Below are 12,923 nucleotides of genomic sequence, written 5' to 3' on the forward strand. Positions count from 1 at the left end.
ATTAAATCGTATTAGGAAATTTAGTAACAGTTATTCTTAAATTTTTTATTGCAGTAAGTATCGCAGTATTTACAGAAAGCATATTAATTTAGCCAAAAATAAATATAATAATACAAATACACACTCTCAAGGCAAGTAACAAGCAAAGGGAAAGTTGGTCCATAATTAATTAATTTCGAATTAGGTCTCCTAAAAATAATAATTCTGGTATTCAGGGGCGGCTAGTGCATAAGAGCTGCAGAGCTGCAGAACCCCCAACATTTTCATACAGATTAACTATTTTTGAAATTATTTAATATTTTTCTAAGTAAAATAAAATTAAAACCTAACAAAATAATAAAACTGTATATTTTCGGCCGAGAACGCCATATAGTAGGTCTCAATGCCTTCAATCCGCGCTCCAACGCGCCCCGAACGAACACCTGATTATTACAGTCGGCCAAGTAAAAACTGTTGGCATGCCAATCACTACAGTTGCAATGCCATTAACGCAACCTAGCTGGACCACATTCGAGTTCTGTGCTCCGCGTTGAGCCCTTTTCCTCGCCCCGCACCGCACTTCGCCATAAGTTTAGATAGCGAATTTTAAGTCGGAACGGAGCTGCAAACAGTTGCAGTAATTCTGCTGACTGTTGACGGTTTTGCATTTAGTTGTTAATTGTTTTTTTTGCGTTGTGTGTTGTGCTGTGTCAGCTGATCTCTATACTCTAAAAATGAATGTGGTGTATAATTTGATTAATATAAAACAATTCTCCCAATTTACGTACGAAGAAAAAATAAAACTAAAAGAGGAAGAGCGGCCGTTGCCCGATATTTTAATAGAAAAGTGTGGTTCAAGCCGTGGAAAATCATATAAAAGAATTTTTACTCCAGATATTTATGCTAGAAATAACTGGATATGCGGATGTAATAAAAAAAATGCTCTTTTTTGTTTTCCGTGTCTTTTATTTGGTGGGGACAAATCTTGGACTGTAGTTGGTGTAACTGACCTGGTGCATCTAAGTGAAAAAATTAAACGCCACGAATTATCAAGAAATCATTTAAACAATGTAATGAATCTAGGTTTGTTGGGTAGTGTTAATATTCGTGAAAAGTTGGACAGTGCCTATTGGACAAATATTCGATTATATAACGAGAACGTAACAAAAAACAGGTATGTGTTATCTAAAATTATTGACTGCATAAAATTTTGTGGATTATTCGAGCTTGCGCTTAGGGGCCACGATGAAACTTTGACATCGGAAAACCCAGGTATTTTTCGTGGTCTGATAAATTTTACAGCTGAACTTAATAAAACAGTGGCGGAACATTTAAAAGACTCGAGTGTATTTAAAGGTATATCAAAAGATATTCAAAATGACATTTTGGATTGTATATTGGAAGTTTGCCACGAAAAAATTTTAGACGAGATTCGCACAGCTCCATATATTTCCGTTATAGCAGATGAAACAACGGATGTGTCAGCCAAATCTCAAATGGTTGTAATTTTTAGATATATCCAAAATGGGGATCCGGTTGAACGGTTCTGGACTTATTTGGAGCCACAAAATTTAAATGCAGAAAGTTTGACTGCTGATATTCGCAGTGTCTTAGACCCGATTGTAGAAAATTCTAAGGATAAGTTGATAGCTCAAAGCTACGATGGAGCAGCAGTAATGAGTGGCAGAAATACTGGTGTTCAGGCGCGAATTAAAGATCAGTACAAATTTGCTCATTTTGTACACTGCTATGCGCACCAGTTGAATTTAATAATGTCTAAGGCAGCATCTGAGAGCTTCCAAGTTCGAGTTTTTTTGGCAATCTTCAGGAAATTCCCTTATTTTTTAAAAATTCTCCTTCAATAAGAAGAATGTTACAGGATTCAAAGTTTATTTTCTGGCTAACATTTTTTCACCGTATTATGCCACACACCGATATCCTGTACAACGAATTACAAAAACGAAAAATTGATCCTGTAGAAATCAACCACAAAATACAAGTTTTTGAGCAGAGCATTACGACAGTAAGAAGTTCAATTGACGAAATTATTAATGAAGCCAAAGATATTGCATCCTTGCTTGAATGTGAAGTAGGACCTCCTAAAAGAAAAAGAAAATATGACAGTCAATTCGATCACCGTATTGCTGCGTTGGAAGTTTGTGACATAATTATTAATTGCGCTAAGGATAGATTTCATTTTAAAAATCATTTATTAGCTGCTTCATTGCTGTATTCTGACCAGTTCGCTAGCTATATTAATTATTTTCCTGATGAAAAATTAAAAGTAACTTGCGATTCATACCCCATTTTGATAAGGAGCGTTTAAAAACAGAGCTTTCAGTGATTTACTCCAGACCAGACTGCAGGGAGATACAAGGAGCAATACCTTTTTTAAAATTACTCATAGAAAATAATTTGACCGATTCATTTCCAGAAACTAAAAAGCTCTTGGAAATACTCATAACTATTCCGATGTCGACAGCTGAAGCCGAACGTTCTTTCTCCACTTTTAAAGCGCATCAAAACATTTTTACGTAATTCTATGGTGGAAGAACGTCTGGTAGCACTATCGATGCTTTCAATGGAAAAGCAAATCGTCACGCAAACTGTAAACTTCAACGAGATGGTTATAGACAAATTTGCAGCCAAAAAAATCGAAGAATAAACTTAATCTTCAAAAAATAACTATTATAGGTTACGATGTAATTATAAATATAAATTTAAATATATATATATATATATATATATATATATATATACAAGGCAAAATTTTGGTTGGCAAAAGTTCGCAAGTTGCATGTTCTTTTTATGTTTATTTGATATATTTTTGGAAGGTAAAATGTCAAAAAGGGGCTGTTTTTAGACACATATCTGGACTTAATACTAGTTTTTTTTAATAAGAATACCTATATAAACACCATTTAATGAAAGCTATAAGGAAAAGTTTAATTTTGTCTAGTTTAAAAAAACATCTTTGATTTCTCCGCGTTTCTCCCCTTTTTTGCAATCTTTTATATTTTATCGATGAATGTGCAGAACGCATCTCTCACCTAACCACGAGCCGCCACTGCTGGTATTAATGCAAATGAACTAAGCAGCTTTTATTGCAATATGGCAAACGATATTACGAAAAATCTTTCACCTACAACTGCACTGAAAAAATGAAGTTACTAAAGTACTTTATTAGTCAAAATCTTAATAGGTTTCAAAAAAATTCAAGTTATTTTAGCAATAAGTTTGGTAAAAACAACAACTGCGTCTTATTAAAAACCTAAACAAATTTTGTTAATTTTTTAAATTTTATTCTACTAAAGTAAAAGTATATTTTTAGCAAGTTGTCCATTTACTTTTTCCTTTTAAAAAGGTTTTTTATTAAATTTTACTAAATAACTTATTTAAAATTATTATGTAAAATTATTTATTTCTAATAATTCGTTTTAAAATGAATATCTATTCAGAGTAACTAATTTGTTTAGTAGAACTATTTATTAGATTTTACTAATTTTGTATTTATTACAATAAGTTCATTTGTAATATTAAATAAGGCCTAATTTTATCAAAAAAATAAATATTTCAACAATGTCATTTAGTTATATTAAATAAATATTTCCGTTACATCGGGCAAGCTGATTCAAACTCAACCAATCACAGCAGTTTATTTCATCAACTGATCAACATCAGGTGATCCGCCATTATTCACGATTCTTGATGAAACATTGTCACCCGTAAGTACTCACGTCTTTTCCCGTTCGCGGTTCTTTAAAATATTTGTGATGGTGTTTTGGTTAAAATAATTAGGACAGAATTAGGTAAGTGTGCTTTTATGAGATAAAACAATATTATTATTTTTAAGGATTAAGTAGGTTAGGACGCCGCAAAAAATGCAACAGTTTTATTTTTCTAATTGGGGTATTTTTATAAGCCAATGGAAAAGCTTAATTTTAAAGGAAAAAATTTTTATTCAAAAACAACTTTTGCTTTAATCATAAGTATCCCAAACTTTATTATTTCTTTATAGAACCTTCATTTTTTTACATAATATTTTAAGCTCAGTCATGTAGATCACCCTGTTAGCAATAATTGAGGTTACTTCCGGTAAGGGCGAAAGATAAAATAATATATTTTGTCATCAGAATTGAACCCCACCATGGCTTATAAACTTTTTTAAAATTTCAAAAAACACTTCAAAAACCAAAAAAGTTGGAGCCTCTTACATGGTTGCTGTCACATGGTATTAATGAGGGGCTATAAAACTTTATTACCTCACTAGATGCTTTAAATACATAATAACCAAGGTAATAGTCAGAGGATTTTTAATGGGTTCGATTTTTTTTATTTGGCATTTTTAACAACAACTAAATAAGTGTGCATAAATTGTAAACATTATTAGGTTTTATAAATGCTATTTGTAAATAGAATTAAAGTTTATTTTAAATTAATTTCTATAGAATAAAATTGACTTAGCTAGTTAGTACTTCCTATTATTAAGTCTAAAGCGAGATCTAAGGGCTTTGTCAAAGATTTGTCGTGAATAAAACATAATTTGTAAAGTAAGTTTTCAACTTACTCTATGCCTCAAGAAATAGTCCATCTTTTCTCAAAGAGACCGGCTTACAATAAATAGTAAAATAAGTAGTAAATAGTAAAAAAGTTAGTTTAAATTTGAGACCTGTGATTTGTGACTTGTGTTTGTTAAAGTTTAATAACGGCGCTATTTTTTTATTGTGTTTTGGAGAAATAAAACAGATTCGTTTAAAACAAAATAGTCGTTTATTTATAACATGGAAAAGTTCTCAATGATAATATAAGCTGATGGTGAGCATACCTTGTACAGGATATGCCAAATTCGAGACCTGCATTGACATCTCAGAAACCTTTAATAGACATAATAGGTTGGTTATATCGAGGCAAAATTGCGTTAATTGATATTCAACTGCCTTTTAGAAATTTAAAATATCCCGAAAAAAAAAACAGAAATTGTGCAAATTTCTAATATATCAAATTTCTAAATCGCATTTCATTAAGCATCAGTTTCCACATCTTTGGCCTAATTAAACCAACCTCGCTTTTGCGGAATGGTGAGCTTCAAATTTGAGACACCCTGGATTTAAATTTAAATAAACTGAGGAATTTTAAAAGGGCATCATAGTAGTTTTAAATAAAAATTTTAGTAGACCTTAGAATATATATTATTTGATATCACCCATTGCTTTATTTAAACCAACAACACTGGCTAGTTTAAATTACAAACTGTCTAATAGTTATAGGAATTTTCTCCATAAAAAAAACTAAAGCGGCTTGCTATTGCAATAATACAAAAAGATATCATTAAATAAACTCACAACTTTAAATTGTTTAAATAAGCCGCGACGTGATTTGGTAGATAATGAGATGATAATGAGGGCCGTGAGCATGCTTGAGGCTGGAGTGCGTCAAATTGATGTGGCCAATGCTATAGGCACCACTCAGAGAATTATTTCTTGCTTCTGAAGCCATTATTGGGAGACTGGAACCATACGCGAAAGGAACTTGAGTAGACCAAGCGTCACTACTTCTCACACGGATCGATATGTTCAGTTAGGAAATCAATTCTTTTGCAATTTTTTAGCACTAGATGCTCTTCAAGCATTTATTTTAAAGCCTGAGTTAGTAGATCAGTACTAGTAGAATTATTCAATAAGTATTTGGCTACTCTAAGTACTCTTTGCTATATATGTGATAAAGATTCTGTCAGTCTTCATAACCACACCACCAAATACACATTCTCTACTCCTCTTCTAGTAGATAGAGAATGTGTATTTGGTGGTTGTTAAAGCCTATGCTCACTCCTCGTAGAGGAGAATATCGTACTTGCAGACTTATGAAAATACATAGGTTTAAGTGGCATTTGGTTATGATACCACATAAAATGGTATAAGCTTATGCTTCTATTAGTAGCTTCTTCTAAAGCACAGATTTAATTGCTTTGTATGGAGTTCGAGCAAGATCTATGGGATCTTTTTTCTATAACTATGAATCAATTGACGGCCTACGCATTATATCGAAGCGTGCCTTCGTTCTCCCATGTGATTGGGATTCCAATCGTATGTTTTTCTATGCTGCCGTAACAAATATGGATATTGAGGTGAAAAACATAAAAAAAAATTATGTGCCATTTTCGCCACTTGGTGACGAGTGGCAAGGCTGATTTTTTTTTTTTTTTTAAGTATCAATTTCTAGGCTGCTTTTATGTATGTTCGCGTTCAGTGTAAATTAGACATTAGTTTATAGGCAGTATCCTATAATTTTGTGTTTTGTGAGCAGTGACATTGACATTAACCTACTAAATGTCGTGTGTCAACGTTCTGTCATTCTGGCCAAAGCTAGGTTAGGGTAGATAAATTAAATAATAATTTAGATAATTTTTTTTTCAAATGAAAATTCCAATCCTCATAAAAAGTATATTTTTTGGAGTTCCTATTGGAATAACTTTAGTAGATTCGGTCGGATACGTAGCCAGAGTCGATGGCATTTCAATGCAACCCGCTCTAAACCCTGACAAGAACAGCACTGATTATGTCTTTTTAAATAGACTTGCAGTCAGGTCTTATGAAGTGAAAAGGGGCGATATTGTATCACTGATATCTCCTAAAGATCCTACACAGAAAATTATTAAGAGAGTAGTTGGTGTCCAAGGTAAATTGTAAAATTTTTGCAGGTTTCCTGTTAGATATCTTATAGGAAATATTTTAGGATACATCTTTATTATGCATCTTTTCATACATTTTAATACAATGCCATAAGTACCAGTATGATTCTTGTATTATATATTTACACAATGATTCATTTGCAAAAGGAAAATCTGAAAAATTTAAAATAAGTAAATCTATTCATAATTTCATAGACAAGTGGGGTAAAATTTCAAAGAAAAACATTAAATATTAGAAATTACAGTATTAGGTGTAATTTGAACGTTTACAGTTAGGTGTGCAGAACAATAAATTAAACTCCTTGTCCTAGTTTGATAATAGCATGTGAATACATTGAGAAGCAAGTGCTTAAGATGATTTAATATATTACTGCATGCCAGTAGGTTCAAATCAAATCAAAATATACTTTGTCACAAAAATTAAATATTCCATGGACTAAGCTAAATTTTTACAAATCTACTAAACTACTTTTAAATTGTCAATTATGGATAAATTGAAGAAATTTGGAAAATACTGTGTACTTTGCTTGCACGGTACAATATGACTCTATTGCAAGAAATGTTGGTATCAGAATGACCCAGCCTTTGTTCTAAGTCAAATTTTGCATAGCTAATTGCTCTAGCTGCTTTTAAGTGGCATTCTTTTTGTTGAATGTGAGGGAAATATCAGCCAGTGTTTTTTTTCAATATTGTTGGCATCTTGGTGCCGAAAGTATGGTTTGATTGGAGAGGATTTTTGATAAAAGAATCTACTTTCAACAAGATGGTGCACCTCTTCATTAGGGTGCTAGATTCTTTTTATCAAAATGTCTGTTTTCAGTAGGAAGTAGTTGTGTTAATTTTGGTAAAACAATGTATAATGTAAAAATTCAAGATATTTGTCACCAGTTAAATTGTTCTCAAAAAATATTGGGCCAATAATTTGATCTCCAATGAGTCCACTGCTCGACTATCCACTTTGGATGTGTTTTGGCAATTTTTCCGGTTTACCTAAAAAAGAAAATAAGATGAGCATATGCAAAGAGAAATGCAAATATGAGAATATGCAAAGAGAAAGGATATGCATATGCAAAGACCACATGATAAGATTTGGGCTTAAAGTTTAAACTGGCATTAGCATCTACCTAATAATAAATCCATTAATAGTAAAAGTGGCTTCTTCTGAAAATAACACCCTGTCTAAAACTATTTGACCATTATTAACCAAATTCATCATTCACAAAATTCTAATCTAGGATTAGGATCGTTCTCTAGCAGCTCCTGAACTGGATTGCTTAGTAGTAATTAAAGGATTTGAAGTTTCGTCTAGAATATAGAGAAGGGGAAGTGACAGGAGTGCAATAAAAATTAAAATAAAAGCTGGAATAATAGTTCAAATTATTTCAATAGTTTGGCTATCTAGTATAAATCGTAAAAATGTATATTTATTTACAATTATTGATAATTGTATATGTTCTACTAAAATAGTAATAATAATTAGAATTATTAGTGTATGATCGTTGAAGTATATTAATTATTCTATTAGGGGAGATGCTCTATCTTGAAGAGTTTAATTTTTTTCATGTTGCAATTTCTAAAAAAAAGTATAAATTTAATTTCTGGTGTTTCAAGTCCAATACAGTAATCTGCCATTTTAGAATTTAATGATTATAGGTGGTTATTCATCATATCTGTGATCATAAAGTGGACCAGTTTGTAGTCATTCAATTGATGAAGGTAAATTAAAATATAATAAATTTGTTTGTTGAGATGAAAAAGCTTCTCAGATAATAAAAATTAACTATAAAATTCTAATTAAAGAAACTAATCTTTCAATTGAGGAAATTATATTTCATATATAGTAAGCATTTGGATAATCTGAATATCTGAATTGTTTTGTGATATACATCATAATCCTGAGCTAAATACTTGTGTTCATAAGTAATTCTTCATAACTCAGTAGAATATCCAGTTTTGTATCCTTCTTACATGTCCATACGTGAATTGCTCCTCAATTTTATTCACAGTACTTTGCCTCAGTGGTGGCAAATCAGGATGAGTTTCTCGAAATAGCGCCATTACTTTATAATAATAATAAGCTTTATTTCCAACAGGTTACATATACCCAGTTACAGGAAAATCAATTAAATATATAAATGTCCCAGTATGAATGCATGAACTGTATTAGATCCATGCAACTAAACTATAAAAGAATTGCTATATAATAAAAAAAGTAGTGAGTTTGAGAAAATAAATAATAAAAAATCAACACTAAATTAGGATAAGAATCAAGAATTAATTTAAATCAAAAGAGCAGAAAAATAATGAATAAATAAATGTATTCAAACTAAAAACTAAATAACTAAGAACTAAATAACCTAGTTCCCCCATCGACCATACGTAGGTGACTCAAAATAAGTGTCAGATCATCATGGTGAATGTCACAAGAATCAGCAATAGTGTTAAAGTTTTGACACATAAAGTGAATAGGACTCTGGTACAGAATGTTAGACCTGGCTGTGTCCAAGTTAAAACCTGGATACTGTCTATATCCTGGGTGTGGTATATGAGAGCAAATCCTTTGCAAAAGGGATGGGCAGTCAATTTTATGGTTAAGTAAATTAAACAAGAATTTCACTGAATGCATTTCTCTCCTCTTCGCAAGTGACTGTTCAGTATATCTAGAGAGCAGCAGGTTATGGTCAAAACCCCTTGGAGGATAGACTACATCATCCTTAAATGCCAAACATTTAAGGAATCGGCGTTCGACTGATTCTAATAGGTGAATGTGCTGGTTGTAAATGGGAGACCAAATGAGGAAGCTGTAGTCCAGCCTGGATCTAACAAATGGCTAGTAGAGAGTTTTGGTAGTGGCAGTGTCCAAAAAAAGTTTGCAATTTTTAATAATAAAGCTGAGCATGTGAGTAGCCCTAGAAACAGTATCTTCAATGTGAGGGATAAAAGAAAATTTATCCCTCACAAGATCCTTAAAACAGGTAGACCTTGCCAGAGACTCTCCATTGACTGAGTAATTAAAGACACTGGACTTTTGATTTGAAAGTAGCCCAACACATTACACTTGGTAACATTAAGGTTAAGCCTGTTCAAAGTGCACCAATGGTGTATAGTATTGATGTTCTCTTGCAGTTGACCACAATCTGCTATAGAGTCAATCCTATGGAAAAGCTTTAGGTCATCAGCATATCTAACTATCATAGCTAACCGAGAGCAATGAGCTTGGAAACGACAATTCGATTATTTTTTAGTAAAAAAGAGTAGGCTCCAACTTAAATTTAGCAATTTATTTCAGTTCTCTAGCATTTATAGTTACTTCACAATTAATTTTCAAAGTTCGAATAATTACGCCATGTTTAATTTTTTCCTTGTACCAGCGCGGCCGGGATGATACGTCACAGGCGCCCAAGTGGACGCGACGACCGACGCTAGCATGTCGACCGCGCGCGCTACTTTGTTAATATTATTATGCATGTTTTTGCTGTTGTTTGTGTTTTTCAAAATATCTGCTCCACATACCTGCTATAAATATTGTATTGTATTTTTATAAGTTCATATGTACATATGTTCTATGTTAAAAAACACCTTAGACAAGGAAAATAGTTGAACCGGTATTAGCCTATATTTACAATGTTAACAAAGTGAGCCGAATTTTTCTCGCATTATGGTGACACACTTACTTGTTTTTGAGTGTATTTTAAGAGATTCTTGGTTTTTTTTAAGTAAAATTTTTGGTTAAATTTATACTTTTTGGATATTACATCAAAGTGGGATTATTTTTGAATAGAATTTATAGTTTTAAAATATTTACGTTTATATAATGGGTAAGTTGTCTGATAGACCACGAACAAATCCCTGCTCCATTGTAATTAGTCGACAAGCAAAATACGTCAATAATAACAGTTAAAAGTCAAAATGTCAACAAACAAAACCACCCTGTCAAAATAACGCCTGGGCACTAGGCTGTGACTGGCTGGCTAGCGAGCGCTCTATAATACACCGTCGCGTCGCGTCGGCGTCTATGACGTAGCGCGTAATTGGGACGGAATCTCGGGAGGTATAAAAAACCCCAGACTAGCAGCTTTATAACTTTGCAAATACTTACCCTAACAACTTGAAATAAACAGAGAGTCATTGTTCTTATAAACTTATGTTGTATTTATTTTTGAGAAAATATATATATATTTTTTTAAATTTTCCAAGCCCATTGAGGGTGGAAATCAAGTCATTAGGGAAAACATTAAAGAGAAGGGGGCCCAAGTTAGAGCCCTGAGGTGGGTGAAAAACAAGCAGATCTAAAGCCTTCGACCACTACAAACTGAGAGAGGTCAACTAAATAGGAGTTAAGGAGCTTTATCAAGGGATCAGAGAATCCAAACTGGCGTTCAAGCTTATTTAATAGGATGAAGTGGTCAATCTGGTCAAAAGCCTTTTGAAAGTCTGTGTAGATAACATCGATTTGACCTATATCATTAAGGGCTTCATACACAAACTGAGAAAAGAATGCTAGGTTTGTAGTACATGATCGACCAGAAACAAAGCCATGTTGATCGTTGGCCAGCATGGACTTAACCTTGGGAAAAATAAATTTAAAAAGAGCCAACTCGAATAACTTTGAGAAATTGCACAGAATGGATATAGGGCGGTAATTCTCTATTGTTCCAGCATCGCCCTTTTTAAAGATAGGGCAAACTTTGGCTTGGTTCCAGATATTGGGAAAAATACCAGTGTTAAGGATCATATTAAAAATGTGGAGCAGAGGGTCTGTAAGTGCAACAGAGCAGTTGTTAGCTAAAAAACTAGGAATTAGATCTGGGCCAGAGGTCATTTTGCTTTTGAGACACTTGCTCGCCGTTATAATGTCGGTAGCCGTGAGCGCGACGACGTCTATGCAAGTTAAGGGAGGTTCAGGGACGACCGGATAATCGTTGGGACGTGAGTTCGTGTATACACGTGATTACGTTTGCTTCGAATAAAAGACCAAAATTCACTCGGCTCGGAGGTTATTTTGTTCTCAATACTATGGATATACGTTTTGTAGGCTTGTGCAGTTAGAGCTTTAATTGTCTTGCGCAGAGATCTAAATATCTATAGATAATGATTAGACTTGGAAATCTTAAAATCACGAGATGCTCTTTCCTTTTTATATATATTACGAATTATGTTCGTACTTTCTCTTGAGTTCACATCCAATTTCCAAGCCCAATCATCATTAGGACTTCAATTTTTAAACTTTCTGTTAAGTGCGTTCTTTAATGGCGTAAATAAATACTGGGTACTTACGTTACCAAAGAACACTTTTGTAATAACACTTAAGCGTTATTTAATTCGATGTATCTTACAAAAACCTGTTTAGCGTTTTTTATTCAACAAAAATTTGAATTATTATATTTACTTAAAGGTAATCTATTACATAATTTTGGGGCAGTTACGTTATTTTATACCTTCTCAAAATAAACAAAATACGGATTTTTTGGGGATATTTTGTTTATAATTTTCATATCCGTAAACACTTTTTTTCAATTTAAAGTCGAACCATTAATTTCCTTTTTAAAACAGCTTTTTCAAGAGCGATAGCGAATTTGTTCCGCAGTTAGAGTCCCACCCTGTATATAGCAAATAATATACAGGGTGTTTATTAAACATCATATAATAGCCATTTAGGCAGAATGATATTCAGTGTTTCAAATTATAGGTTTCAGGAAAATTCTGTAAAATATTTTCATACATTTGTTAACAACAAAAACCCAAAACATCATTATAATCAGCAGGAAAATTCTTAAAAGTTTAACAAAAATACCCAGCACAGAGTATACTGTTTATTAGTAATTTGTTTAGTTATTCATCGAAAATAGTAATAGTCTCTTTACTTTTATTTTTAACTGCACATGAATATAACTTACCCACAATCTAAATACCTAATTTTTTAGTATTAAAAGTGTTCCTGTTGTTTTTAGGAGATATTGTTAAAACCTTAGGTTACAGGGACCATATAATCAAAGTTCCAGAAGGACACTTTTGGATTGAGGGCGATCACACAGGGCATTCTATGGACTCAAATAACTTTGGGCCAGTTTCATTAGGTTTACTCACCGCAAAGGCTTCTTGCATTGTGTGGCCTCCATCCCGTTGGCAAGTAATACATACTGATTTGCCAGCATCTAGGGCACCTTTGAATGTTAGAAGGACAGCTATTAGTTATTAGAGAATTTTTTTAAGGTGGCTCATATTACGTGCTGTAAGTACACTTAAATTAAAATAT

At 32.7% G+C, this 12,923-nt stretch overlaps 1 protein-coding gene across 1 annotated transcript; it reads left to right on the top strand.

Moving 5' to 3' along the window:
- Positions 1-6,317: 6,317 nt before the first annotated feature.
- On the top strand, positions 6,318-12,899 carry LOC126740295 (mitochondrial inner membrane protease subunit 2). The gene is made up of 2 exons (XM_050446253.1): positions 6,318-6,654; positions 12,619-12,899. The coding sequence occupies exons 1-2, from the start codon at positions 6,393-6,395 to the stop codon at positions 12,864-12,866; spliced, it is 510 nt and encodes a 169-aa protein (XP_050302210.1). The 5' UTR covers positions 6,318-6,392; the 3' UTR covers positions 12,867-12,899.
- Positions 12,900-12,923: the final 24 nt, after the last annotated feature.

Source organism: Anthonomus grandis, chromosome 9 (assembly GCF_022605725.1).
Source record: "Anthonomus grandis grandis chromosome 9, icAntGran1.3, whole genome shotgun sequence".
NCBI classification, from domain to species: Eukaryota; Metazoa; Arthropoda; class Insecta; order Coleoptera; family Curculionidae; genus Anthonomus; species Anthonomus grandis.